This window comes from Aulonocara stuartgranti (genome assembly GCF_965226115.1).
Source record: "Aulonocara stuartgranti genome assembly, chromosome: 8".
In the NCBI taxonomy this organism is placed as follows: Eukaryota; Metazoa; Chordata; class Actinopteri; order Cichliformes; family Cichlidae; genus Aulonocara; species Aulonocara stuartgranti.
In genome coordinates, this window is record NC_138959.1 from 5930868 (window position 1) to 5958336 (window position 27469).

The following is a 27469-nucleotide window of genomic DNA, read 5'->3' on the forward strand; positions in this document are numbered from 1 at the left end:
AATGTGTCAACCATAAGCCAAAAACAACACCAAAGCACGAGTAGTGGTGACACTGCTTTTGTTTGTGCTGTTGCGTGCCGAGGCTTAAATTTAGAGGCGACGGTGGTGGCGGTGCTTTTGCCCTTCAGCTTTTGAACAGTTTGCCCGAGGGGGATGAGGCTTGCAGTGATTTCCTGTATATCAAGCTTCAAAACACTTAAGTTCGTGACATGACATCATATTTTCTTTATTTTAATTGACGTTTTATTTTTTGCATTATTACTTTTGTGATCTCCATTGGTTTTTTTTGTTTGTTTTTTTTAAAGGTGTTGTACAAAAAACTTACTGTGACTGAAACTATCCTATATTGAAGAAACAAGACCGTTTTGTCTGGATTGTCTTGAATAATCATGAAGGTAATTTTTGATGTTTGATGGCATTGTTGATGAAGAAATCCCAGAGATAAAATATTAAAAGTTCGACAGATTCAACCAAGAATTTATCTTCATAGTGAGATAAAGATAAGTTGAATGCACCGTTTTTATTTGGGTGAAGTCATCCATGACTAAACATGCACTACAGTAAATACCTGGCATAAAGGCACTGCTCTCCACTGGGGTAGCTGAAGCTCGGTTTGTGGCTACAAGACTGGCTGGGGTCGGAGCCCGGGCTCTGCGGTTCCTTCTTGATGGTGACTGGAGGGCTGTGAAATGCCACCGCTACAAGAGACAGTAAACAGAGATGAAACTTGGCGCACACACAGGACAACTTTTGTATATTCTTTTGTCATCCAGCCCTGCCCTGATACTACTGCTATTAAGCTCAAAGGCAAAAACGGCAAAAACAAATTCTTCTGTCTGCACAGGAATCTCTTTTACATGCCAGCCTAGATGCTTTAGTGACTGTCAACTGCAAAACACAGGGCAGCAGATAGACACGTATAAACACACATACACACACACTTACATAAACACTGACAGGGACAGGCACACAAAAGCACACATGCTCGCACACGACCACATTCCAGCAGTCATTTGAAAGCGCAGAGTGTCCTCGCCCACTTTTCTTCGCTCTTCCAGACACAACAGCAGTCAAAACTTCCTCTTTCAAAGTTAAGCTTCGTGTTAAACTTCAAGTTAAACAACTGTACGGGCCAGAGAGATGTCTATGGAGCGATGAAAGCAAATGTCACAGCTCTGTTAGAACGGCATATACACTCAGCATTCTTTCCGATTTGGTATCCAGATGTCAGCCTTTGCTTGTATCCTTCTTTTTTTGCATTTGATGGCGAGATAAAAAAGAAAGCACAGACAGCGATAACAGATAACCTGATAATGTGTCATGTGCTACAAAAAAAAAAAAAAAAGTTTCAGCTTCTTTTTAACTAAATGTTTTTTCCATATGATGATCCCCCAAAGGAATCTACTCAATCTTTAACACACCAAACTGTCCATCAAGCCAGACTGCTGGAGGGGACCTTTGCCTCGACAGCCACAGAAACCACCCAAAGTGGAGCTTCAAAATGTGCCGAGGGCTTGTGTTTATTATGTGAGGGGAGGTTTTCACCCGGAGAACTGTACAGGATGTTTTTCTGGTCCCGACAGGGTAAACAGCAGCAGCTGCGCACTTCCAGCTGGGGAGGCATGTATTTAAGTGTGCGCATGTGTGCAGGAGCGCGCGTGTGTATTAGCAATCTCGGCTAGTCTCTAAGTGGGCTGCGTGCATAAAAGTGTGTATCCCTTTTGTGTGTGGGTGTGGGTGTGTGTTCAGTGGGTGTGGAGCTGACGGAGCAGACCACACTGAAAGCTCAACCCAGGTAATTATATAGCATCGTCCATTCACAAAAAGAGGAGGAAAAAGAAGTCTGGCTCTACTGAATGAAGCCCAAAATGACTGTCCCACTAAAGCAGGAGGTAGAAAGTGAAACAAAATGGAAACTGACACAACATTACAGTGACATAAACCACAAACTGCCTCAGGGATCTGCTGTTAAGATGGAAGTTGGAAGTATTACTTCTTAAAAAAGAAATAAAATGGCAACATTAAAATAGTTTTCATTAAATGGTTGTACACTCGGTCAACAAACATATGTAGTCACATGAAAACAGTTATTATTTTGCAGGACTCTTCAGAAGCTTTGTCAGTTTGCTGGTCTGAAGCTTTTCGGTGTGTGCTAACACAATTCCACCCCATAGTCCTACCATTCAATGCTTAACAAACTGCCAAAAAAAGGTCAAGAGCTACATCTCAGATTCTACAGGCCTCGGTGTGTTAAATGTTAACGTTCATGAGAGTATAATTAGAAAAAGACAGATTATTTGGAAGGGTTGCCAGGCGACGACCTCTTGGTGGCAGAGCTCAAGTTTGCAAAGTTACAACTGAACAAACCACGACACTTCTGGAACAGTGTCCTTTGGACTGATAAGACCAAAGTAGAGACGTCTGGGTACAATATACAACATATGATGATCTGGGCTTGTTTTGCAGTCATTGAGGCCATCTGCCCTCCAGCTAAAGCTTGGGCCAAACAGAGACATACAAGAGTGTCATCCCAAGCACAGCAGCAAATCTACAACAGAAAAACCTATGAGATGGATGCAGTGGTGCCATCCACACCTAAACCTGATTAAAACTGATATAAACAAATGTCTGCAAGCCTTGATGAACTCATGTACACTGTAAAGAAAAGAGGGCTAAAGTCCCTCCACAGTGACCTGAGAAACTGATGAAATCATATAGAAAACCATTACCTGAAAACATTGCTGCTAAAGGTGGTTTTTACAAGTTACTGAATAATGGGACGTACTTAGTTTTGCAGGACTGTACAAGTGTAATACCTTTACACAACGCTATCGCTAAAGTAATAATAATAATATTTAGTTGATAAAAAAAAAGTTTGGAAATGCCAACAATTCACCCGAGTTTTTTTGCTTCTCACTCACTAGTTTCACACACAGCAGAACATTTTATATATGGTCCCATTTACAGTAAAATAAGAAACAAAACAAAAATATACTACAGGGTGTGACATCAACTGCTGTCCAATATACCTTGCCCTGCCCTTTATTATTTTCCCTCTCTGAGCATGTGTCACAAATACCCTTTTTAAACATTTTCAATAACACCTACGCATATCCAAAATCCTCTGCCAACTGCTGTGGATTCAAACTTGCAATTCCTGTTCGAGTGTTTGTTTTACTTTAACCTGAATGCCTTTGAGAAAGCAAACACATTAAATGATAAATTATGTGATTTCAGAGCGCTGCTCATCATCATATCCTTCCTATTTTTGGTCTGTACTTACTCTCCCATGGCAGGCAGGCAGGTGAGGAAGTGTTGGCTTTAGTGGAGGATCAACAGGATTAGAGAGCATTTACCCAGATTTCCCAGACAGACGCGATGGGATTCCAGCCTCCTCTAAGTCTCCGACAGTTTGTCTGCTAGCACACAGAGGGTGGCACATGACCGCTGCTCTAATAATACAGCAGTGTTTGTCTGTTGACATCCCCATCTTTCTCTGTCTTGGTCATGAACTGCAGACAATCCTCAGAGAGTGTCCACTCACAGCGCGGAGCAAGCAGAGCCACTAATGCGATTGGCAGGAATATTGCCCTTGATGTGGCTTTCAGTTCATGATGATGTTCCATTTCAAAGAGACCGGCCGGGTAACGGCGTCAGCTGTACTCAGAAGGGTCTGGGTATGTGTGTGCGTTTGAGTTATTTGTGTGTGACCTTTCTGGAATATTAATTAATCTGGTAAATGAGCACCATGCAGATTTGTGTGTTTGTGTAATTTGCCTGCGAGTGTGACTGCTGTCGCATGGGGACTTCAATTAGACACACACACAGAGTTGGTGAAACATGAATACAGCAATTTCTGAGAGAATCTGCAGTCATTTTCACTAAAGGAACACAATCGCACTTGCAATGAATGATAACGTGTGATTTGGAAAAGCATTGTGCTGACAATGGCCTAAACATGCTGGGTCCCTTAGAAACACGGCTCCATCTACACTATCTATTGTTAATGTTTATCTACACTAACAAGTGACAATGATTTATGAAATCTGGGGACTGTTTACTATACATAAGTGTTCAGAGGCCTATTTTAAGCAGCCAAATCTCCTGTGCCCTGGGGCAGATTGCACTCCATTACTCAAATTTATCATCTTACATTTTTTAATTCTTTCAGCTATGCTAAAATGTGTGCTACTCCCCAGCTATTACAATCTAGTTCTTAAGAGTACCATGACATCAGTTTTAGGACCTGTAAGGCTCTGATGGCCTCTCTTTTTTTCTGGTTCGGGCCACTTTGTATCTTTCTGCTAAGGAAGCACACAAAGTTGTATTGTTTCCGTTTGTGGACATTTTGTTGCTTCGAATTTCTCATGAAACTTGTCATAGAGTTCTTGTACAAAGAAAGTTCTTTTTGTTTTTTCTTCCCCAAAAGAAATACCCCCGCGGGCGATGCTTCAGACATCATACAATGAGCCAAATGTATCACTTCTAACAGTTTTCACATGTGTACTTACGTAATTGGAAAAGGGTGGGTTTTTGTAATTAACCCTTAAGACCAGTTAAGTCTTTAATATATTGACTTGCTTTAGATAAAGTGGTCCACTGGGCTGACTGGAGCTAAAAATGGCTTCTCCAGCACATCCCTGTATCTGTAGTATCAAACCCATGAGTGAAAATGCTCCCTGAACCACTTCTTCATTGTTTGAGTTGAACTAATCCTGGCATTATTATCCTGGAGTATGTCTGTGCCAGCAGCGAATACAAAAGAAAACTCCATTTAAAATGGAAAAACCTGGTCTTTTTTTTCTGACCTCATTTCAGGTCACATCATAAGACTGCCCCTACTGGCTTGTACGGTAGCCACGAGGCGTGATGGGAACGCCACTTTATCCCCTTCTCTTCTTACCCAGAGGCATCCATTGGTCTGGACCAGGGCAAATCTGGATTCAGACCAAACAGTGTTTTCTTTACCATTGCTCCAGAGTCCAGCGTTTATGCTCCCCAAGCAAACTAAAGCCTTTAATTTTGATTAGCCTCACTGATAAGTGGTTTTCTTAAGGCTACACAGCTGTTTAGTCACAATCCCTCGAATTCTTTTTACACTGTGAGCGTGGAAATGTTCTTAATTTCACTGTTAAACACAATCAAGAGTTTTATTGCTGATTTCAATGATTTTATTTCACCAAGTGTTTAATGAACCTCCAGTTTCTGACTGCATTTATTTCTCAGAGATGACTATTATTCACCACTATGTCCTTCCAGGTTTAATGGACAGCATTATTAACTCAGTTTTATTTGTTTCAGTAGATTTTCTTAGGTTTTTTTTTTTTTCATCACTTGATGCGGGCCACCAATGACTAACTCTTCAGACGTGGAATAACATCTTTTCCACGAACACGGGATGTGTCTTCCTACATGGTGCTTTAAGAAATAAGCTATTGAGTGCATCAGTTGGGGTTAAATAACCTGTTGCCAGCTGAAACATATTATTCACTGCAGTAATTATCCAGTGGAAGGCTCTTACCTGTTTGCTTAGTGAAATCCAAGTGGGGACTTTTTTTCCCCCCAGGTAGTGTATATTGTTTAAGGTGCACGTGTGCATGCAGAAAATCTTCTTCTTGACACAGTAAAACTTTGATATATTAGAGCTAGAATGAAAAATTGGGGATTGCCACAATAAAATAAAAAAAAATGTTGGGACATTGCCATCTTTAAAGCCAAGCCGCTGGTGTATCTTAAAACATAATCTGGGAATAAGTGTAACATCCAGCTCCAGGAATAGTCATTAAAACAAACTCTGGTCTCCCCCAACTATTACAAACTCTCTGGTATATCACAGTAAATCTCTCTGTCCAAATGATGTCAAATTTGCAGCTAAAGTTTATACGGTGCTGGCAGTCTTGTAAACGGATCCAGGGAGAGTTATGTTCTTCCACGTTCACTTCTCTTCCTGCTTTTATTTGGGGCAGTATAACCTCCTCTAACTGCTTTGTTAAATGTTACATCATCACAGAGACCCTCATATTTCATGGTTTTAGGGGGAGGGACAGTTTGTGAACTTAAACATGGATCACGGAGGAAACTGAAAGGTGTTTAGAAGTCAAGAGACAGATACAGTACACAACAGCTTTTGCGTTGTAAATCAGACAATTTTGAGATAACACAGAAGTATATACGGTAAAATAAATGTATGCGAGTGTAGTGATGTGTATGCCTTTCCACATTTCATGCACAGGAGTGTATAAAATGTGTGCAACGTCTGTTAGATTCCCACCACCTCTTAAGGTCAAAGGGCTCTTCCTCAATCCAAACACATCTCATCTCCTCCTTCCTTATTTTGTCGTATTCTTTGCCATTTGCACCCTTTTTTGAGCCCTGTGTAAAGGGATAACCCTGAGCTAAAGACAGGGTGGAGATGCGCTCTTACATATGTAAATGTTGGCTCTTAGAGGGGGAGGATGCAGGGTGAAAGGTGATGGTCATGGTTGAGTGCTTTAGGAAGTAGAGGGATAATTACATTGGGTAGGTTTCCATTCAACAGACACCTACCACAAACAAATGGCATAAGCAAGCACGATCCCCACACAGACTCTTCACTACACAATGGTCTCCTCAGCTGAGCCATATGGAGTTGGGGTGAAAATGTCAGGAAACACTATTGGGGTTCCACACAAAAACACAAATAGTACTGACACCGACTGATATTTTAAACCAGTTTTTGCAAAAATCTCTACGATCGCCTTGATTGAAAGAGACAGAATGATGGGATTAAACTTTCATGAACTGTATCAGTCAAAAATATTTTAATATCTTAAGTGAAGGAGCTGCTGCGTGCAGTTGACGAGACCTGGCTATGAACTCTTCCATCTTATTTTGGACAGATTATTTCCTACCATTAAAGGCTCTAGTGTAGGGGAATCCAATCTGAAGACAGGAGTGCATCTGGAGAGTCTTACGTTGGATGTTTATATGCTGCTTGGCCAAGTGCTAAGCCTCTGGAAGTCTGCAGCACACGACAGCCTCGCTCACAATAACTCATTGGACATCAGCCTCGGTGTCAAACAGGGTGACTGGAGCTTGCTAAAGCGAGGAACTTGTGAAGCGTAACGTAAATACACACTTAATGCATCCAATCATACAAATAAGATTCAAGTCGGACTCTTGGAGGGATCTTCTCGGGGTTATCTAGAGATCTGGTTCCCGTCTCACATGAAATGTGCTGTACATGGCAGAACGAATGACACGTGGCCTCAGCGTGCTGCACAGCCACGTTAAAAGCAAGCTGCAAAGATGGCCTACACCTGGTCTCCCACTCTTTCCAATTGATCTCTTGTGGTGAGTGATCAATAATAACAAGGATGCCAATTATGCCATGATGGTTTTAAAGGTTAAAAAGGAAGTTATTGATTTACAGAGGCTGTGAATCACGTTATTTGCTTAGTGAATACATTGTGGTGGAGACATAATAGGAGAATGCCTGGCACAGTATAAAAGAATCTAAAAGCATTTAAAGTGTAGGTTACATCAAACCTATAATGCATGTGTTGACAGTCAAAGTTTTGCACAGACTGGTGGATTTTACTTTGTGAGACCAAGCTTCTGGTCTAATTCTAAGTTTATATAGTTTGTTTTGTGTGGGTTCTCTTTTTTAAACACTAAACAGATAAAAATAAATAGATCGCAGCTGTGTACCTGATTTTTGAGCTTCATATTAAATGACTAATACCGCATGTTGAAGTGAATGTTTTGGCCTAGTAAACAGAGAAACAAATGCTTTATTGCATTACTTCTTTCAATTTTTACACCATTTGTCATGGTCAAAAAACGGTCAAGTCGATGTACATATGGAGACCAGGGATAGCGCTAACATGCAATTCCTCAGTCCAAAAACGAGCTAGTGTGATTGCACATGCTCATTAGGATTCCCTCTCTGCTTGTGGAAATGCTGTGTTACTTTCTTTCTGCAGAGATTCAAGGGCAAAAGTAATTTGCTGTAAGAAATTCACTTTTTGGACAAATAGAACAGAAGTAGTTTGCTTCTGTGTAAAGTTCAGATGAATGAATTGAAATTTACATCAGTTTATCCAGTAAAAATGAACCATGATCAATGAATATGAATGACCCATCCTTATACAGGTGCTACCAGCTAGAACACATTTTTTAAATCATGGGTGCCATATTATTATAAGCAATCATATTAGTAACAATTGCAGGAACCTTGTTTAATTGTCTTTCTTACCGTTTCACTAAACTAAATTTTGTAATGATATTTAAAAATTAAAGTACATCTTTTTGTAGAAAATATATACATCTTATGTGTTAAAGAACTATTAGCTTAAATACTGATAGTATAGAACACACACTGTATCATGCATTACATCACACACTTAAATATATCATGAATTTCAATTCTTTTCCTTGTTCATTTTTCCCAGTTTAGGGCTGCATTTTTCATGTGCATTTTAAGAGTCAAAAGTGCCCAGTAATTGTGAAATAGAGCACCAAGGGCAAATCTTAAAAATCACCTAAATCTCATTTATCAAAGACAAGCTATAACTATAGCTAAAATGAGTGTCTTCCACATGTATTTAAGAACACAAGATTGTAACATTTGACTGCACAAATTACTTGTCTTTATCTAGAGCACGTCTAAAACCTTAAAGGGGGGAAAAATAGAAGTTTAAAAAGTCAAAATCTGGTCACAATGTGGTACTGACTTTGGCCAAGTTTCTACTTATGTGTGAAAATGTGCAAGAGTGAGAGCAAAAAGAGAGCGAGGGAGGCTAGGCGAACCAATGTGATCCAGACCGTTTCGAGCCTGTCCAGTGGTGCATGGAAACATGTGTTGGGCATGTGTGCATGCTTTTAAGGCCACTGCACAATCAGGAAGACGAACTCACCCTCGTCTCTGGGAGCCAACGGGCTCAGGAGTGGCTTCACTGTCTGTCTGCTCGGGGGAGGCCCAGGAGTGTTGGCTCCATTAGTGTCTGCTTTATCAGATTTACAGATCATCTTCTCTCATCTGATAATGGTTCAGGCTACTTGAATATTTAAAGAACGGTTGTCAGATAGCTGCCAAACAAGCCTAACGAGATTGATGGAAAGTACTATAGTATCAGTAGGGCGGAGAGATGATTTCTTTGGATAGCACAGTGGCACTTCTGACAAATGTTTTCTGGACTTTGTTGGCCGTTGGAACGCCTCTGGTGCACTATGTTGCATTGGCTAACAGGATGTAGATCTAAATGACACTAAACATGGGAACAACAGTGACGCTACAGTTTTGCAAGCATCATAGTATCACTTCCCATTTTTTGAAATCGAAACAATATTTTTTGAAAGGGGTGTAATTGTTGTCTTAACAACTAAACTTAGATTTCTTCCCCCAGAATTCCTCCTACAGTACAACCTTGAATCCTCAGTGAACTGGATCAATTTGTATTGATATTGCTCTCGTTATAAGAGAAATGGGAAAAACTGAGTACGAGGGAGAGAAAATAAAGTATCAGGGGATCAGAATTTAATTGGTAAATCTTCTGAAATCATATGTTTTCCCTATTGTCCACTTCACTTTCAATTGTGCAGCGCTGGCTTTTTATAAATGGCCATTGAACAGCCATAAATCTTGGAGCCTTATTGCTGTTTAGTGCAGGCGATACAATACATTCCTGTCTTGGGACGTGCCATGAGAGGGACATCCCGTCACAGGCGAGAGGTGGATGTAATTAATCTGGAACAATATTGACTCTCGACTCTCAATCCCTCAGCCCCCAATATAGCTGTCCCCTCTTAATGTTTAATGTAGCGATCGATCCACCCCCTCACACTGTTACTGAAATGATATAATGAGCTGCCCACCGGGGCATCTCGTGGATGTGAGTGTGCAGTCGTTCACGTGTTTGTGAGAATGCATGCCTTTACGTATTTGGAGGTGAAATCTACCTCATCAGAAGGAGGAGATAACACACTGAAAGGCCGGGACACCTTCCTTGAAATTATCAGTGAGCATGCCACATCCACAGCTCTTCCCGCACTTCTCAGAAAGCCCCCACCCCCGGCCCTCTCGATAGTGATCTTGACCGTAATGCTTCGTGGCACGTTTGACCCGCTCCTAGCCCTCCACTTTCCCCTCCCTCTCCTACAGACTGATTTATCTCTGCTTTATCTTTATCAAGTCATCCATCCACCCTCTCCATCTCCTTCTGTTCCTCTCCTGGACTAGCGAGGATCAATATCAGCGTACGCCAGCTCTCAGCTCACGCTACACACCTTCTGCTGTGTGTCAGCAGGTTACTATGCATTGACCTCCTCTGCTCAGAAGCTGGACGTGTTTGGTGTGTTGATAACTGTGTTTGCTGAACTGTCTGGTTGGCCATGCAGCTACTAATTTCTTTGTTTTATCGTAAAACTGATGGAAAGGCAGCAGCATTGGTACAAGGAAAAAAAATTAGAGAGGAATGACAACACAGGTGGTTCTAAAGACAAATTTAGTTTGCAAAATTGCAAAATATCAAAGTCATTTTCTTACATGAGCTGTGAAAGCTGAAGTTGCCCCCTCTCAGTTCTAGCACATAGTGTCAGGCTTTGTCTCTTAGACGACGGTGCTGTCTGGGTAGCCTGTGCAGAAGGGAGCACATGATGCCCACTTGCTTACTGGGAATTCACCAGACTTTTACTGTCCAAGTTATTCTCACATGGGCTCAGTTAGGCATAACAAGTACTTTGTGCTAACAAGCCGGCAGGTTAAAGACTCCTTAACGCCTCAACTGACTGTGTTGGAGCTTTGTGTTCTCTCAAGCAGCTAAGCTGAGTAATGTCTAAAAATGTTGAGCGCTGCAGTACACATGATGATGGCCACCATACAAGGGACAAAGCCAAATAATGGTTTAGATGGGGTTGGGTTAAGTAAAGTATAAACAGTGCTAAAGTCTGAGTTCTGTCATGGACAGTCAAAACTTCTGTTTGGGAAAGTTACAAACTTAAAGTGATTATGACTTCAGAAAGGGTTGAAGAAGAGGGGGAAGAAGTGGAGCTGAAAATGTTGGGAATAATTGTAATTATACTGGACAACTGTATATGTACTGTAGATGGTCATTTTACCAGTTCTCTCTTATTTTAAGTGTCTTACAACTTGTTTTTATGCCTAACTGGAGCAAAACCCTATAAACTTTCAGGATATTGAGATTGAAGTGGACTGAAGGTAAACTAGACTCCTGCACCTGCCCTGGGTTTCGTTTTCGGGCCAATCACAGGTCTTTTCATACGGATTGGGTGAGTAAAGTCTCCAGATGACTTCCACCAAGGTGAATGGGGTTCGAGTCTGTTGAAATTGCCCTGGTGTGGGTGTGGTCTCTTCTGCCTAAGTGCCGTCCGTTGGGTACAGCTGACTCCAATCAGCAGTTAGAGGTACTTAAGGCCAGAGAAAGGTGAGCTCTAGGCTCAGCTGGTGAACTGTGTGTGCGCGCATCCTGCTCGATTACTCCTGCTCTGTGGAGAGGAGTGTGTTTGGTGATTAACATTTTGTTTTACTTACTTTCCAGGGCTTTGACCAACTACTGAGTTTTGTTGTGTTTCCCTTTAAAAGAGTGATAGCGGCTTGACCGTCTCTTTGAATTAGTATTGTTGAAACGTTAATAAAGCCTTTTAATTAAACCAGCTTGCCTCTTTCTCTCCTTTTTCAATCCGGACACTTTTTTGTTACTTCCCCTCATCCCCAGGACCTTTAGGGGGGAACGTAACAAGTGGGGGCTCGTCCGGGACGTCTCGCACCCGAAGCAAGAATCATACGCCTTGTTACGTTCCCCTCTAAAGGTCCAGGGAATAAGGGGAAGTAACAGAGTCTCGTGTGAAGCCAAAAGTAAGCACCGACTTATTTTTAGCTTTTATGGAACGTGGAACGTGTACTTAAAAGAGATGCCTAATTGTCAAATCCAAATTGACACTAAAGTTGTAATAAACACTGATTATCATAACAGCCAACATGTTCAAACTGGCCTTTGTCATTGCAATTGCTGCTTCTTCCTATTATTATTCAATCAAGTTAAGCTACTGTTGTTTTTATGGCCTCACCCTCTTCCACGGCATCTGTTCCCCACTTTGGTCTGTGCTCTCCTTTAAAAGAGAAAAATTCCAGCTGCAGAAAGCAAAGCTGTTCATGTAAATAACACAGAAAGAGACAGGCATGCATATGAGCATCCCATCAACCCTTTTTTCCTTGCACATACACCTCCCATCACTCTCCTGTAATAAAACACATACTGCTGTCCATTCACAGAACTATGCTGCTGACATGCGGGCTGTGCTGCCTGGCTCAAATCCCCCATGGCCCCCTGGCTTTTACAGGGCTGTTCTGAATCAACACAGGAGTTCAGCTTTAACTTCCCCACTGGAAGTTATTAAACGCCTTTTCCTCTACATTGTAGACATTACAAACTCATTTTCAGTGGATTTGATTGCCTAAAACATGACTAAAAGATGTTGTAAACCTAAAGTAACTTTTATGTATATTTAAAAGGTCCCATCTTAACTGAATTTAGGACATTTAAACCAAACATGTGGCTCTAACTCCACCAAACAGAGAAAATACAAATAAAGACCTAGCAAAACAAACTCTCTGTATCACTGTAGTCAGTCAAAGACTGGCAGAAAAGAAGCCTGTACTTCTATAGGTGTTTTGGTAGAGGAATAACTCATGTTAATGTCATGAATGAAGGTTTACTCCCCCTAACTCAATGTGCTGCCTCAGCCAGTCTTTCACAACCAACCCATTCATAAAACTGCAGGGCTGAAGCCTGTGTATAAAAAACAAAACGTATACCAGCCCAAGTGTGTTTATGTACATGCGTGAGTAAGTGGAGGAGAAGCTGTCAAAAGAAATCATATGTTCATGTTAGAGAAATCAAGTGTTTTACTCATAAACAAAACAAAATGCCGCAACAAACACAGTCATTGAGGAAGGCTCGCCTCCCCCAGAGCGAGAAGGCGAGCGGTATCTGTGCATGTCTGGCAGGCACCTGGATGTTTTTGCACACTTTGTTGCATAGCAGCTGTATTTTGGAAAGTGGAGAACACAGAGCTGCATGTTTCTCTTTTGGGGAAAGAGGGAGCAGGGAAAGGGGGTGGGGATGGGTTCGATTCACCCATCGCCCCACGCTCCAAATAGGGCCTGATTGGGCCAGTTCGGATCCAGAAAAACAACCCAAACAAGAGGAACGCTGTGAATTCATGACAAAGCAGAACACAGGGAGCCAGAGAGCCACGCTGCTGGGAGGATTTAGTTAGAGCTGGGTTACTGGAACCTTTTCTTCTTTTTTCTACCTTCTTTCCTTTCTTTAGAAAGAGAATCAGCAACTTTTAGTAACAGTTTAAATAGTTATATTTTTAGGCAAACGTGTCAAATCTATTCTGATTCTGTCAAAGACTGATCAAAAAGGCAGTAAGATGGAGTCAGTCTATTCGTTCTATTACTAGACAGACCCTCTAATCTGAAACAAAATTCAGAAATTCCTCCAATCAACTACAGTCAACCATTGCAAAGAGATGGGTGGCAGACGAGCTGTGCTCAGTGCCACAAACTGACTAGGATTGATTGCAATGCATCATTAGAGGCTGGGCTACCTTAACAGGTGGTGAGAGGTACCTTTAGCCACCATCCTCTTCTGCTCAAGATTTAGTGCCAACTAGCATATAAATACGTCTAGAATTTAATGCACAGATTTGCAGGTGTCTGTGCAATGCATGGATACAGTCTACAGATGCGGTGTGCTAACCAAGCTTCCTCAGCTCTTCCAGATAACCCAACACTCCACCTGCTTGCCAAAATAAAGCCTCTCCTTGCTTCCAAACACCAAGATAGCCACAATGCTAAAACTGAGGCTTCAGAATAAGAGTTCGCAAAACAAACAGGTGCCACTGCGGTGGCTATGTCTATGTTTTATACACAGTTTGTGATTATATCTTGCATAACTTCAGCCTTTTAATGTCGGTCAGACAAAACAAGCAATCTGACAATGATGCCTTTGGGCTTTTCAGACACCTTTTGACACTTTCTGGACAGTGTATAGAAACGGATCATGCAGCCCTATTTCATAGCATGGTGTGCTACAATTAAAGAAAAGGTTGCAAAGAATAAAATGGAAAAACAGCTGCATGTAGACAATGTGTAAGGACCCCAGAAGGACGAAAGGTAGAAATTATTTTGACAAAGTTGATTTTCAGTTTTATGTGTTCATCTCTTTTTCTTTTCTTCCCCCTTTGCCCTCAGAAACTCTCGCTCTTTGTCATTTTGCTTTCTCTCCCTTGGTAAACTTACTCGCCGAGAAGAACTGTAACAGCATTCTATAGCCACAACTTCCTATATAATTACTGCAAGGCACAAAACTAAACAATCGTCCCACACAACTCTTAAAATCACTGGATTAGTTCACATCTTGGAACACTCAGTGTGTGCATGAATGTGTGTGTTTGGAGAGAAAGACAGAGAGAGGTAGAGAGAAAAGGGAAAGGGGAGTCCAGATTTTTAAATTTGACTTAGTTTGTACAGACACAGGAAGGGAGGGAGGAGTTTGGAGTATCTACTTGAAGAGTGGGGGGGGGGGGGGGGGCGTCAGAAAGGCGGGGGGGGGGGGGGGGTCTGTAGTACTGTAGGGCTTTTTTATGAATGAAGACTGAAGGAGAGGACTGAGAGAGGGAGAAAGCGCAAGAGAGAGAGAGAGAAAGAGGGGGGAGGGAGAGGCACACTTCCTTTTACGCACACAGGGAAGAAAATTTATGAATGGGTCACATCTCTCGAGCTGCTCCAAGTGTAAACAACATACTTGAACAAAGAACAAGCTCTCAGTGCAGGCAAAGCCTCGGCAAACCCTCCGACTGTGGCCTTTTAGTGCGAAACTAGTGACGCGTCTAAACTATTTTAATTACGCTTGTGCACTGTAAATTTGACTGACACCTCCATGTGTTTCTCCTCCGAAGGCAGTAAACAGACAAAGTAATCTGTCTGACAGTAGCATCAGCCTAACCCTTGAAGGTGCTGTCACCACAGAAAAACAAGCATTAATCCTCACGGGCAATCACATGAAGCCGATGGAAAAAACATAGGGTGCACTGTTATCACCAATGGCTCAATTACCTTTAAGCACACACAGGCAGGTCAGCAAGTACATAAAAGTTGCATGTTTGCATAACCTTCCCTCAGTGGCGGCCTGCAGACAGAGCATGCTTGTTAGCTGTGAACTGAGGGAGAATGGACCAGATGAGATAGATTTACCAGATGTGCAGGTATTGCACAATCCCTGCTTTGCCCCCTCCTCTTCTCTAATCTAGCATTCCAACATGTTCCAATGTTTTTGCCTCTCTTTTGCCATTTCACTGGCTCCACATTTCCTCCCTTCGTCAGCACCACACCCATGCAGGTAACAACTTGACTCGGTAAACAACAATGTTTAATTTTTTACTAGGATGCTTATTCAGTGGAGGCCTCAATTATATTCCGGTCACCTGGGATTAAGGCTTTCCTTTATGTTTTTTTTTTTTCTCAATGTTTTTGAGTTTCCAAAACAGGTGAGTCACCTCTTTCTTTTTTAAACACTTGCTGAGAACGCCTTTTCAGTTCAGCATGGGAACAGAACAAGCGCAAATATTTAAAGTCGCTTGTCAGCTTCAGTTTTCCACCAGTCAGAGCTGAATAGAGATGCTCTAAGTGGACTCAGCGGCTATTGACCGTGATCAGCAGGGACACTGTCTGTCAACGCAGGAGTGTCTCTGCTGCGTATAAGTGAGCTGCCTGTCAAATTGAAGCCCCGCTGACCCTGCAAATCATACCCAGGTCAACCCTTAGTGGAGGCCTGACAGCTGATTGGCTGACAGTCCAGGGGGTTAAGTAGACATGACCTCTGTGTGGCCCGGGGATCATCCGCACATCCTCCTCCGCATTGTCGGCCGACACAGTGACAATATTGCGCAGGGCATGTGTCACCGAGGGGCTGAACAGTGGTGACACGGAGCTGGTTAAATCACATGATGTTTGCACACAAAAGTCACATGGAGGAAGCGCCTTTGACCGGGAACCAAAGCTGCCAGTTTTACTTAGGGGGTGGGATTAATTCTAGAAGTTCCCTTTAAGATTCCAGCCATTTTGGTGTCATTGCTTAAGACGGAGAAGCCTTCAATGTGCTGAATGGGGCCGAAAAAAACAAAAAACTGTTTGTAGAGCAACACGTACTCCCACCCATATCCTGAATCGCCATTGTTAAAACACACAACAAGAAAGGGAAACTCATTCAAATAGGCGCTCAGTTGTGCAGCCCAGGAATTTGCTTTTCTATTTTACACCTTCCGATGTGGACAAAAGGCCATCTTTGTACCTGGGCCCTGAATAATTTTTTTACTGGTTTCCTGGGCCGTCTCCATTCAACTTTTCAAAGGCATGCAAATGGATGGCGGCAGGACATAATGCCAGGATCCAAACTCACTCCATGTTGACTGGGTCATTAGCCCCTCTGTTTCTGCATAGCTTTGCCTCCCAAAGAGATTACTGTAACATCAGCGAGTTACAGTATCCCCACGTAAGCCTCTGGTGGCTTCACAGCCCAAATCTGACCGCTGCTTTCATCTCGTCTTTCTCGTAACATGCAAAATTCAACAGGAATTATATGAACAGGCTAAATGCCAAAGCAGAAAGATGGGGTTAGACGGGCATGTACAGCACTGTGTGTTACATGACTCAATACTGATTGAATTTGAAATTTTGTGACAAAGTGTGGTCAAAAGGCCAGAGTTTTGTTTTCTATGAAACTGACACAGAGCGCATTTCCAGACATTCGTTTAAAGGACAAAAACTGAATGTACTCACAGTTCTCAGAATGGAAATCAGGAACAAATTGCTCATCGCTGTCAGGAACCTGAGCTGAAATTAAGAAGAAACAGATTGTGTTTTAGACAAGAATCTAATATTTCTCTACCTTTCTTTCATCTCTGATGGTGTAACTTTCTTCTCTTCTTTGAAATCTGAGTCGTGCTCATTCAGGTGACCTTCATGATTTGTGTGTGTAGCATGCCAGCAGTTTACTCATCGATAAATCAATAGAACAACAACATGGATACACTGTAGATGTTAACCTGCCAAACTGGTTTTGTGTAGCATTTGTAGCAGTCACACCAAGTCGGAGAAAATACAAATTTTTCTTTGCCCTTGCTTTAAGACTATTATATAGAGGAAATAAAGTCCTTCAGCCCCCCACTCCCCCACCCAGCCTGCCCGCTTCGATTTCACAATGTTTTTGTCTATAAGTGAAAGTTCCCTCCGCCTCTTTAAAAACACTCATCTCAAACCCGTCACTAACAGGCAGGTGTTATCTAGTTTCTACTCGAAATCCCAACAGACAATACAAGCCGCTCTGGCCAAACCAGTGAAGAGACCTGTCACATGGTGTGACAAACCAGCTCTTTTCTTTTTTGATTTGTTTCCAAAGAGTTGGGGACTTTTGTCTAACAATCTAAAAGCAGTCTGGATTTCATCTTCTGCAGAGATGGCGACTGGCTTAAAATAGAAGTAGAGAGAAAACAAGGAAACTAAAAGCAAAAAGAAGAAGTGGAAGAGCGAAACAAGAGCAAGTGAAGATTACGTGAATAGTTCCCCACAAAATCAAGTCTAGATAATTTTCTTTTTGCTTGTAGGGTTATCAAGTATCTAGATTGTTTTGGTGTGCCATATTGGCTGTATTCTCTTGAATATAATAGAGCTACATTGACCGACCGCTTTATTAAGTGTACCTTGCTAGCACTGGGTTGGAGCCCATTTTGCTTTCAGGACTGCATTCTTCATGGCATAAATTCAACAAGGCGATGGAAACATTCCTCAGAGACTTTGGTCCATATGACGTGATACTGAAACAATGCTCAGTCGGTAATAAAGCAGGATGCTACCACGCTTTCGTGATGTTTACACCAAGTTCTGACCTCACCATCTAAATGTCACAGCAGAAACTCATACCTGATGATGTTTGTACAATTTTCTGTTGTCCGATTTTTTCGAGCTATTGCAAATTGTAGCCTCAGTTTCCTGTTTCTAGCTGACAGGAGCGACTCCTGGTGTGGTCTTCTACTTGAAGGTTTCGTATCTTGTGCGTTAAGATATGCTCTTTTGCATGCCTGGTTATTTGAGTTACTGTTGCCTTCCTCAAAACAATCTCATCCCTTTAACATCAAGAAGGAATTTTTGCCCAGAGAACAGCCGCTCGTTGGTTATTTTTGCTTTTTGCACCGTTCACTGTAAACCCTTGAAAAGGTTGTGCAGCAGTTATACTTAAAGTGGCCGGTGAGTGATTAAAATAAAAATGAATCTGCAAGCATAAATCCCCAAATTCCAGCCAAGTTTCAGTCCTATTAAAAGCTACATGATGTGATTTAAATCCCCCAAATATTGTGTAGATTGATAAAAGGCATTAGACAATGGATATGTGACTTTAGTAAAGTGCCCTCCATATGTGAGAGTGAATACTATTTAATGTGAGTAATATATTAACCCAAATTATATTCAGTTACCTTTCAGTGATAGAAAAGTTTGCATCTAAGAAACAAAATACACCCAACTTACACTGATTTGTAAAAATAGACGAGTCAATACGGTGATATGTGATATCTTCATCTGATCTGTAATGACTTGCAGTGGTGTACATTTTCAGTGGGCCTGATTAGGCACTCTCTCATAATGAATCTCATCTAGGATCTAACTGAATAAGCAGAGCCAGCGACGCCAAGCCCAGGTGCAGCAGAGCTAGACAGACGCTATTGTGCTACTCTTTCCAAACCCCATTCACAATTATCCTTTTGGAGCTTTGGACTTTGAGTCACACAAACGCAGTTGAAAAGCCTAAATCGTTGGACTGCCAACACCCTACTAAGGGTGAAGAGGTCAGATACACGCACTGGCATTTCTTTTGCCAACCCTCGAGTTAATGACCTAACCCTAATCGTAGCGCAGAGCCAGAGCTCGCAACCTTTTTAATCTGGCAATGCTCCAGCTACACAAGAGTGTGGACTTTAAGTGTTTCCATTGCTTGGGACTCAAACTTACGTCATGGTACAACCTAACTGGTAAGGAAAATTTGATGGGTATCATTAAATATCATGAACCCAATCAGGGGTGTAATGAGCTACAAAAAACACACTGTGGGTACTTAAGCATCATTTACCCACTAAAAAGAGGAAAAGTATCTACTTTTTAGATAAAGAGCAACTTTTTTTTACCTTACAAAAAGACATTTGCAGATGGCACTGCAACTCTGCAACAGGACCTTTGATTGTAACCTCACCCAAGAACCACAATCTGACCCAGCGTTCGACCTCAGTGGCCTCATCGCTCGCTCTCTCACTTCATCAGTGGAGACAACAAAACTCAGACAGCGAGCGAGCAGCAGAGGCAGAGGACAAAAAGAGGAAATAAGAAATTCAAATCCACTTTCTTGTTGTCACACTCCTCCTTCCTGTGCAGAGGAAACCGGATGACTCCGTTTTGGAGCATGTTCTGATAAATGACATCGATTTCTTATATAACGCCGCATCCTGTGGTTTACTATACCATAATAATATTACCCCCTTTTAACTTTTCAGTCTTTTGCCCTCAGGGGGGAGGAATAAAGCTGCCGTATGAGACAGAGCAGGGGCCAATATTTAGTTCTGCACATCCAACAATCAATCATTTCCACTAGTTTCAACATGTCCAAAGCGGAACATGCTGGACCTCGTAGAAACGCGGGAGAGGGAAAACAAATGATGAGCATCAGGCATCATCCTGTGTGTTTGTGTGTGCGTTTGTGTCTGCACACTTTCCTGTGTGCGTATGAGCGCTTGCACGTGTATCTGATTTGTTTCCAGGAACACCTCATCAGGGACTTTGAGATGCAAGTCAGCACAAGAAGGAAAGTGTGTTTATTCGGGCACAGACGCATGTTCTCCTCGATGCTTCCAGGCACCTTGAATGACTCCCCCCCCCCCCCTTTCTTCTCACAGTGGGAGATCCTGGGAGGAGCTAAACAGCTACAGACATACAAACCTAAAGGCCCAGAAATCAGACAAGATGTGACAAGCTCCTGAACTCTTGCCATTCAGCGCTTCACCCTTTTTGTCTCACTCCTGCTTCCGCTCTCCTTTGGTAGAAAAAAAAAAATCCCTCCAGCAAACCAGCTTTTACAACCTCGGTGAATCCCTCACAACTGCAATCACTCATGATAAGGTCTTTAATTAATGCAACAGGAAAGGAGAGGTCTTAGCTGAAAGCTGAAAACAAGCCCCATACTTAGGGTTAAATAACACTTTGATAAAGTTACACTTACACACTTCGTTTGGTCTTTCCCCCACCCCCTCCTTCACTCTCTGTGACTCAACAATAAGCTGCCAAACAATGTTTTAAATTCCTTTAAACGCCTGGTTTATCTAATTATAGAAAGGGCCTAATTTTCACTTTAAATGTTGCTTTCTGTGGTGTTTAGCCATGCAGACAGTTTTAGGTTTTATTGTTCCAGGATCTCTAGAGAAAACTCTACAAGTGACTTAAATATCTGAAAAACTGAGATTGAAACAGTCAAACGTCCATTATCAGATTTCAAAGGGACCGTTTCTTTGATAGGAAGTTGCTATGCGAACTAAAAAGGCCCCGTGAATTAGTCAGCGTAACCACAACACTGTATCTGGGAAGCAACATTTCAAGACTGTGAGCGCCACAAACTAAACTTAATTTAGCTTCTATGTAGTAAAGTTGTTGGCAAAGATATCTAAATGGCTTAACACCACTGGAGGTAAGTGGAGAAGGTACATTTAAGTGTGGCCTTTAATAGCCAAATGTGTGAATACAAATAGGGCCTCAGCTTTGAAGTGACTTTCATCGTTGCACTTTATTGGTTTGGGGTCTTGTCTTTTTGTTAAAGCGAGACGCTGGTGTGAAGAGAAATTGCAGGTATTTGACGCCGCATGTGAAAAGGTGTGGAAGCTAACGTGGAAACGACATTGTTTGCTGTAAACAGTAGCTGGCTCAGAAGTAGGATCTATTTAAATATCCATCTGCTGTTTGGGCAGACACAAGCGCTTTCCACAAGGTCTCAGATCAAAGTTGCTTCACCTCCCTTATTCTCCTATGTACTACAGATGACTCAGAATGGGTCCCATTTGACTGTTAAAAGTAATCCAACGATCCTTAATCAAGTCAAAAGACACACATTGATCACATTCAGGTTCCACCAAAAATATGTTTACAAGAGATTTTACATTTTTTGGGGGGGAACATGGAAGGAAAAAAAAAAAAAAAAGACTCTTTTCATCCTACTAAATGAGTTCGACCAAAATGTTAACAGATGCTGATTAAACATGGGCTTAGACTAGATTAGCCAACTAGAGAACAATATTTTTTTAAAGCATTTTTTTGTGACTAAGAAACATGACAGACTGCACGCTACTCCCCGATCACTCTTTCACTGCATGCACAGTGTCGTTAAGGAGGAGTTGCTAGCTACCACTTTCCATGAAATGATGACTAAAATATAATTTTGGCTGCCTTATTTGACTGAGCTACACCAGCAGTTTTATTCATATCCCCCTTTGCTTTGGCTTATTTTACAGTTGTACATGACTAAGTAATATTTTTTAAAAACAAAACAAAAACAAAAAACGTAAAACAACTACTACCACTTTATGTGCATCGGGAAACACAACGGAGATGAAAATATCCCCTAGTAGGGCATTTTGTCCTACTAGGGGTTGAGTCCATAGTGTCAAAATGAGCTGGCTAATTGATCTACATAGCAACAGGAAGGTTTGTTGCTCTTTGAGAAAAGTGATTAACTTCTTTATAGGTTAATGTATCAAAGCTTTCTATTGGCCCAAAGATGACGTGAGAGGACGTGATGGACACTATATCTATCCATCTATCTATAGGCATACATGTTTTAATGATACATCATGAGTTTTCCGTTGATGGCAAACTAAATTAACAGGAGCTGATCCTAAAGTGTGGCACAAACTGTCTTTATTTGTATATTCTATTTTCATTCATTGGCTTTTAAACCTGACTGATATCCATTTTTTTAAATGTTATTTTAATGCATTTTTACTTATATAGCACCTTAGTAAATCCCTGTTTTTTAAATGTACTCATAAATAAATTGACCCTTTGGCTTTAGCCCTCAAACCTTTGAGAACCATAGTTTAGAAAGAAACCAAAGACACTAAAAAACACTGCTCGGAGCAATAATTTGTGCACGACTGTCCCCAAAATTCAAAGCACAGCGCATGAAACAATCTTGAGCCTATGAACACATTAATATTTTTCAAATCCCAAATTTAACTGAGGAATATAACGCATCTCCAACTTCAAGGAAAAGTACCCTCTCACTGCATATTAGACCACCCTTAGTTTTGTGCATATGCAGCAGACAAACATTAAAAAAAAGCGTCCAACTTTAATCGTCTGCACATTCATTCTGCATGGTGAAGTTCAAACATTCAAGTAAGCAAACAGAGTAGAAAATGACCTTAAGCAGCATTTATCAGGTTGTTCTGGCTCACATTGGAGTGAATGGCATATTTTATTAATCTTCCCCATCAAAGCAATTGACACAACAAAATTCACACCCAGTGATGATCTTCTCAATTTACTTGCAGCTTTTCTGCAAATTTAAACTCACTGTCCTGCCACTGCTGTGCTCCAGGTTACCACTAAAAAAAAATAACCCACTCAGTGACTCACTGGTTGTGTTGTTTTCCCCCTCTTGACATACAGTATAATTACTCCATTGCAGCTCACGTCATCAGTGCACTTATTAAGTCTACTAGCTGACAATCACCTCTGACTGGGCCTCATTTCATCGCTATGCGCCTTTGAGTGACACAAGCCAAACAGCCTGTTTGTTTGCATTGGCCCCTAACTCGCACGCATACTACATGCCAACATGGCCAAAATAGGGTATGCTCAAAGCTAATAATGTCCCGTCTGTGTTCACTTTTTGGAGGTGGGGGGGATTCTGAGTATTTTATGAGCATGTGTGTTGAGTCAGAAAAATCGAGATCCTGTTTGGCAGCAAAACTAACCCGATTAGCTTTGTCATAAAGTTTGAAAGCAGTTCAATAAAAGTGCAAAATGTTGTGGCATAAGCACAAAAAACAGGGAGCCATGCATATCTGTAGTAGTCTCAGAATGTTTCAAGCAAATCTTAGTATCAAATAAAACGATTCTTTGTGGTTTCAGTGGTTACAGATCTGTCCAGACACATGTAGCATCAACCCCCACGGCTGTCAAAGTCACATCACAGAAATTATACATTAAGAGTCAGCCAAGTCTCACCTTCTGTGAGCCACGTCTCTTGGAGCTGGATTAAATCCTGGAAGAGGTCTGAACAGAAAGACAGAAAAACAAAGAGTGAATATTCATCGACACACAGTAGCTATGACACAGACTGACTGACACTAACCATACATCATGATGTATAACATGTAAAAAGACCAGAGGACAAAACTTCTACTCTTTCACTTTACCTTCAGATTCCTGAGGGGGCAATTCTGTGTCCATGTATTTCCTTTTCGCTGCCATCAACAGTCTATTTAGGGGCCCATTTCCTTGCGACTTCTGCAAAAGCCATAGAGGTTAAGAGAGGAAAAGAAGTGAGAAATGGACTCCCAACAGGGCATTTTAAGCACATCAGTGTCAAAGCAGTTAACAGCTCTTTACTATGGCCAGGAAAAATGGCATGAAGTGATGCAAAAGCTACCACTTGGACTGATGATGATGATAATAATAATGATAACAGTGTCATGGATTACAAATGAGATCCTACTGCAGTTGGTGAGCGTCAAGCTCCACTGAAAACAACTGATTTCCCAGTTGTGGAGGCAATCTTGGAAAAACAAACGCGCCGTATGCGTCTGAACGACGTGACCATTTGGCACACATTGACACGTTCTCCAAACAAACTCGTTCACGTAAGAAACCCCGCGGACAAACATTAAATGCGCCACATTATATCCTTTACTTTGAGTGGGGTTTTTTTTCATAGTTTTAAGCGGCTTGACAAACAGTTTCCTATCGCGCGCACGCACACACAGCTGCTCCAGCCAAAACTCGTGCAGACGCGACGCCGAGAGAAATGTAAAAAACAAAAACAAAACCCGGTAGCAGAAACGTAAAAAACCAGGCAAAAGAGAAGTGGAGAGTTAATCCGAATATACGTACATTTGCTAAAGTGTAAGGCACTTGCTGGTCCAGATATCCATCCATCTTATAATCCATCCGTTAACCGTTTGTGGTCATTTAGGCTGAGTTGAGTGAGATCCACGCAGCCTGCAGAGAGAGGAGGGAGCGCTGCTTGTGAATGGAGCTGCGTGGAGGCTGCATGCATAATGAGCTCCATTCACAAAAAATGCCAAGGGGAAGCGATGGCGAGTGATTACCCAGCGGGCTGCGGCCCTCTTTACAAATCTTCTTTTTGCGTTTGTGTGTGTCTGTGTGACAGACAGCTCGACAGATTGCAAGTTTCAGGTAAAGTTAAAAACAACAACAACAAAAAAAAAACCAAAACCGAGCAACCACCTATTTACTTGTATTTGCAGAAGGATGCAGCTTTGTTAGTTAATGTGCGCAAAAAAGTTCCCCTTTCTGGTTCAAAAACACTTCGGATGTTTAGAAAAGTGCACAACATATAAGATGTGTGTATTTGAGACATTTCGTGGGCTTTTTGCCACGTCTGCCCAGATTGCCAGGCTCCACTTTTTTTTTGTAAGAAACTGCGAGGGGAAAACAGATGTTGGATTTTTTGTGAGCGTGTGTTGTCGAGAGGCAACAACTAAACTAAACCCGATTTGATTGACGCACGCTCTTAGATAAAGTTTATACCGAAGTGTGGTGACTTTGAACGCCAGCTGTGCTGTCACTTCTCCAGCATAGATGATTTGGGGGTAATATGGAGACGTGCTTTTCTGGCTCGGTCCAGAGAGACTCGTGATTGGTGGATTTCCTCTTCAAGAGCTCGAATTTCTTGCCTTTGTCCGGATGAATACACTGGCTTATGAATGAAGTCTCGGTCCCCTCTATTAGCCAATCAAAGGCCTGGTAGTCAGGATCCTAGCAACCGTAGGTGGAGTTTGGGTCTTAGCAGCCAATCATATCTCGGCAGGCTGTTAGCTTTTATACTGGATTTTCCAGTTGTTTTTCATTCACAAAAAAGAGAGAGGAAAAAAAACCCCGTCCATTCATAAAAACCTGCCCTGGCACGAAAGTCCTGACATGTTTTTCTTTTCTGCCCAGACAAACTCAAAGAACCTCATGTTGTTTACCTCATTTCATGTCTCTCCCCCATATTTATAACAAGAGATCACAGCCAGGCCAGGAAAAAGTGGAACTAGCCCTGCAGGAGTTACATAGATCAAAATAAGCTTTAAAAAAGTGACGCAAATGAATTCAGGATTAAGGATTCTTACGTTTTTGTGGTTTTAACTCTACGCCACATGATAACCACAGGATTTAAAGCTCTTCGAGGCTGAGAGAATGGGGAAGTGCTCACTGCTTATGAAACTATTTTGCCAAATTAAAGCCACAGAAACAGTTTGAAAAAACAGAGAGAGGCCAGTCAAGAGACAGGAAATCAAGTCCTAAAGGGATTTGCGTTTAGTTTCAGTGGTGAACGAGATTCAGAGATACAGCAATGAGCCTTATAAGAGCATGTGCACCCTCCTCGTCCTCATTTCTCCTCTGTTGATATTCAGTCTCCATAACAAGGGATACTGTACAGGTTATTTCCTGCTTAATGATATTTAGATGCACATTTAGATGTACACAACAGGCTATAAATATTGCATCAGCTCTGCTCTGTACTGCTACAGTAGCACTGAGCAGTTTCACCACTGAACAGGAACACAGACTCAAGGAAATTAGAAAAGATTCTGATAATTTAATTGAATTTAAGCCGCTCAGTGCTCTTCTATAAGATGGTACAGTGGGTCTCAAGTCAGGGTTTGATGCCCCTCAAAATGCTGGAAGATGAAAGTAAAGTGGTGAAAAAAACCCCCCATCAAGTTACACAATTTTGTTTTTCTTTTGCGTAAGACACAGCATACCTTTGCAATCTTTGTTGGATCTCAAACTGCATAAACTAGGGGAGGTTGATATTCTGCATCCATTATGGATTTGCCTATAAAAGCACGCAGCTTCAGGGATGTTTTACGTGTTGTTTTGATGGATTTTCAACGTGTGTGTCAGTGTATGACCTTAAATAGGTCAAAAGACTACAGCTTAGACAGGCGTAGGTTCTCATTAGTCATTTGTCCGTGGTGTATATCGTCAAATAAAACATAAAAAGCAAAAATGAATTGTGATAACACACAGTGTGAGTTATGAAAATGGGTGTGCTGTTTATCCATAAATACAAGTCATTTCAACATATCAGGCCATTTGGGTCAATATGTACCAACAGTTATATGCACTGCAGCTAAATACTCAACCAAGATTTATGATCCCAAACAAATTCTGTCATTTGTTTCATATACCTCTACTGGTTACTCCACGTTTTGACGTATCCAGTAAAATATCTCAAGAAGTTCTATACGTTAAGTTGTGGGCTAAAGAGGATGGATCTGTCTGATATTGTTATCCTTTTAACTTTCCTCTAGCACCACTTCAAGAGTGGCTTTTGTGGTTTCTGATAACGTGTACTAAGCACTTGTTCACTAGAATATTTGGTACACTGGTGTTCACTTAGCTAACCTTATCTCTTTAGACAATCCTACTTGTGTCTAGTGTCAGTCAGAACGCTAATATGCAAAACACTGAGGGTAAACTTGTGGTATACAAATGTCATTGTATTTGTCAAGTTCACAGGATAAAGAACCCAAATGCAGAGGGCTATACTGCAAATGATGTTCAACATAGCCAGGGTTTCTTTGCCTTCGCTAGCTCAACAAAACATGAAACTCCAGTTGGCAATAATGGGTATCATGGTGATGATTGTTAGCTCTCTATTTCTTAAGCAGGGCTTTCTGCTTCAGGGTCCGTATGCACTTACATAAAAATGGCCGTCATATGACTCTTCTGCACAAAATGATCCCAATGAGTGCCACCTACTCCGATCAGTGGTCGATGATGAAAAATCTATAAAGAACATAAAATGCAACTATTTTACAAACACTATGAGAAGAATCCTGAGAACTTGCACCTATAAAACAATGACAATGCACTGAAAACATGCTGTGAATATAACAGTCAGTGTCAGTTGATTTTGAACCTGACTATAACTTGCTTGCTGACCAGGTTAAGTACTCAGTAGTTTATCACGGTGATGTAGCCAGGTAGAAGGTCAGCCGCTTTTGTGACAACAAAGCTCTGACTTCCATCTTGATATAGCTTGCTAAACCATGAATCTTGCACCTGTGGTCACAAGAGCAGGTAGATGTAACTGAAAACGAAGCAAACTTTTTATTCAGGTTGATCTAGAGTCCA

At 41.6% G+C, this 27469-nt stretch overlaps 1 protein-coding gene and 1 long non-coding RNA gene across 6 annotated transcripts in view; one reads left to right on the forward strand and one right to left on the reverse strand.

Moving 5' to 3' along the window:
- Positions 1-27469, forward strand: part of LOC309713504 — a 51554-nt gene that overhangs the window by 16679 nt on the left and 7406 nt on the right. The window contains exon 3 of one of the 2 annotated variants that reach the window (XR_014278597.1): positions 11172-11767. The exons of the other annotated variant lie outside the window; for it this stretch is intronic. This is a non-coding gene — a long non-coding RNA (uncharacterized lncRNA). Of the gene's footprint in view, positions 1-11171; positions 11768-27469 lie in introns of those variants that run through there. 2 annotated transcript variants of the gene reach the window in all.
- Positions 1-27469, reverse strand: part of etv4 (ETS variant transcription factor 4) — a 39901-nt gene that overhangs the window by 12155 nt on the left and 277 nt on the right. The window contains exons 2-8 of one of the 4 annotated variants that reach the window (XM_082545170.1): positions 27278-27397; positions 27036-27121; positions 24212-24319; positions 23518-23608; positions 23327-23374; positions 16847-16900; positions 569-698 (exon numbers count right to left, since the gene is read on the reverse strand). In XM_082545170.1, the coding sequence (XP_082401296.1) occupies positions 569-698; positions 16847-16900; positions 23327-23374; positions 23518-23608; positions 24212-24268 (380 nt within the window). In that variant the 5' untranslated portion in view covers positions 24269-24319; positions 27036-27121; positions 27278-27397. Of the gene's footprint in view, positions 1-568; positions 699-16846; positions 16901-23326; positions 23375-23517; positions 23609-24211; positions 24388-27035; positions 27122-27277; positions 27398-27469 lie in introns of those variants that run through there. The other 3 variants (XM_082545169.1, XM_082545171.1, XM_082545168.1) reach the window with 3 other exon arrangements.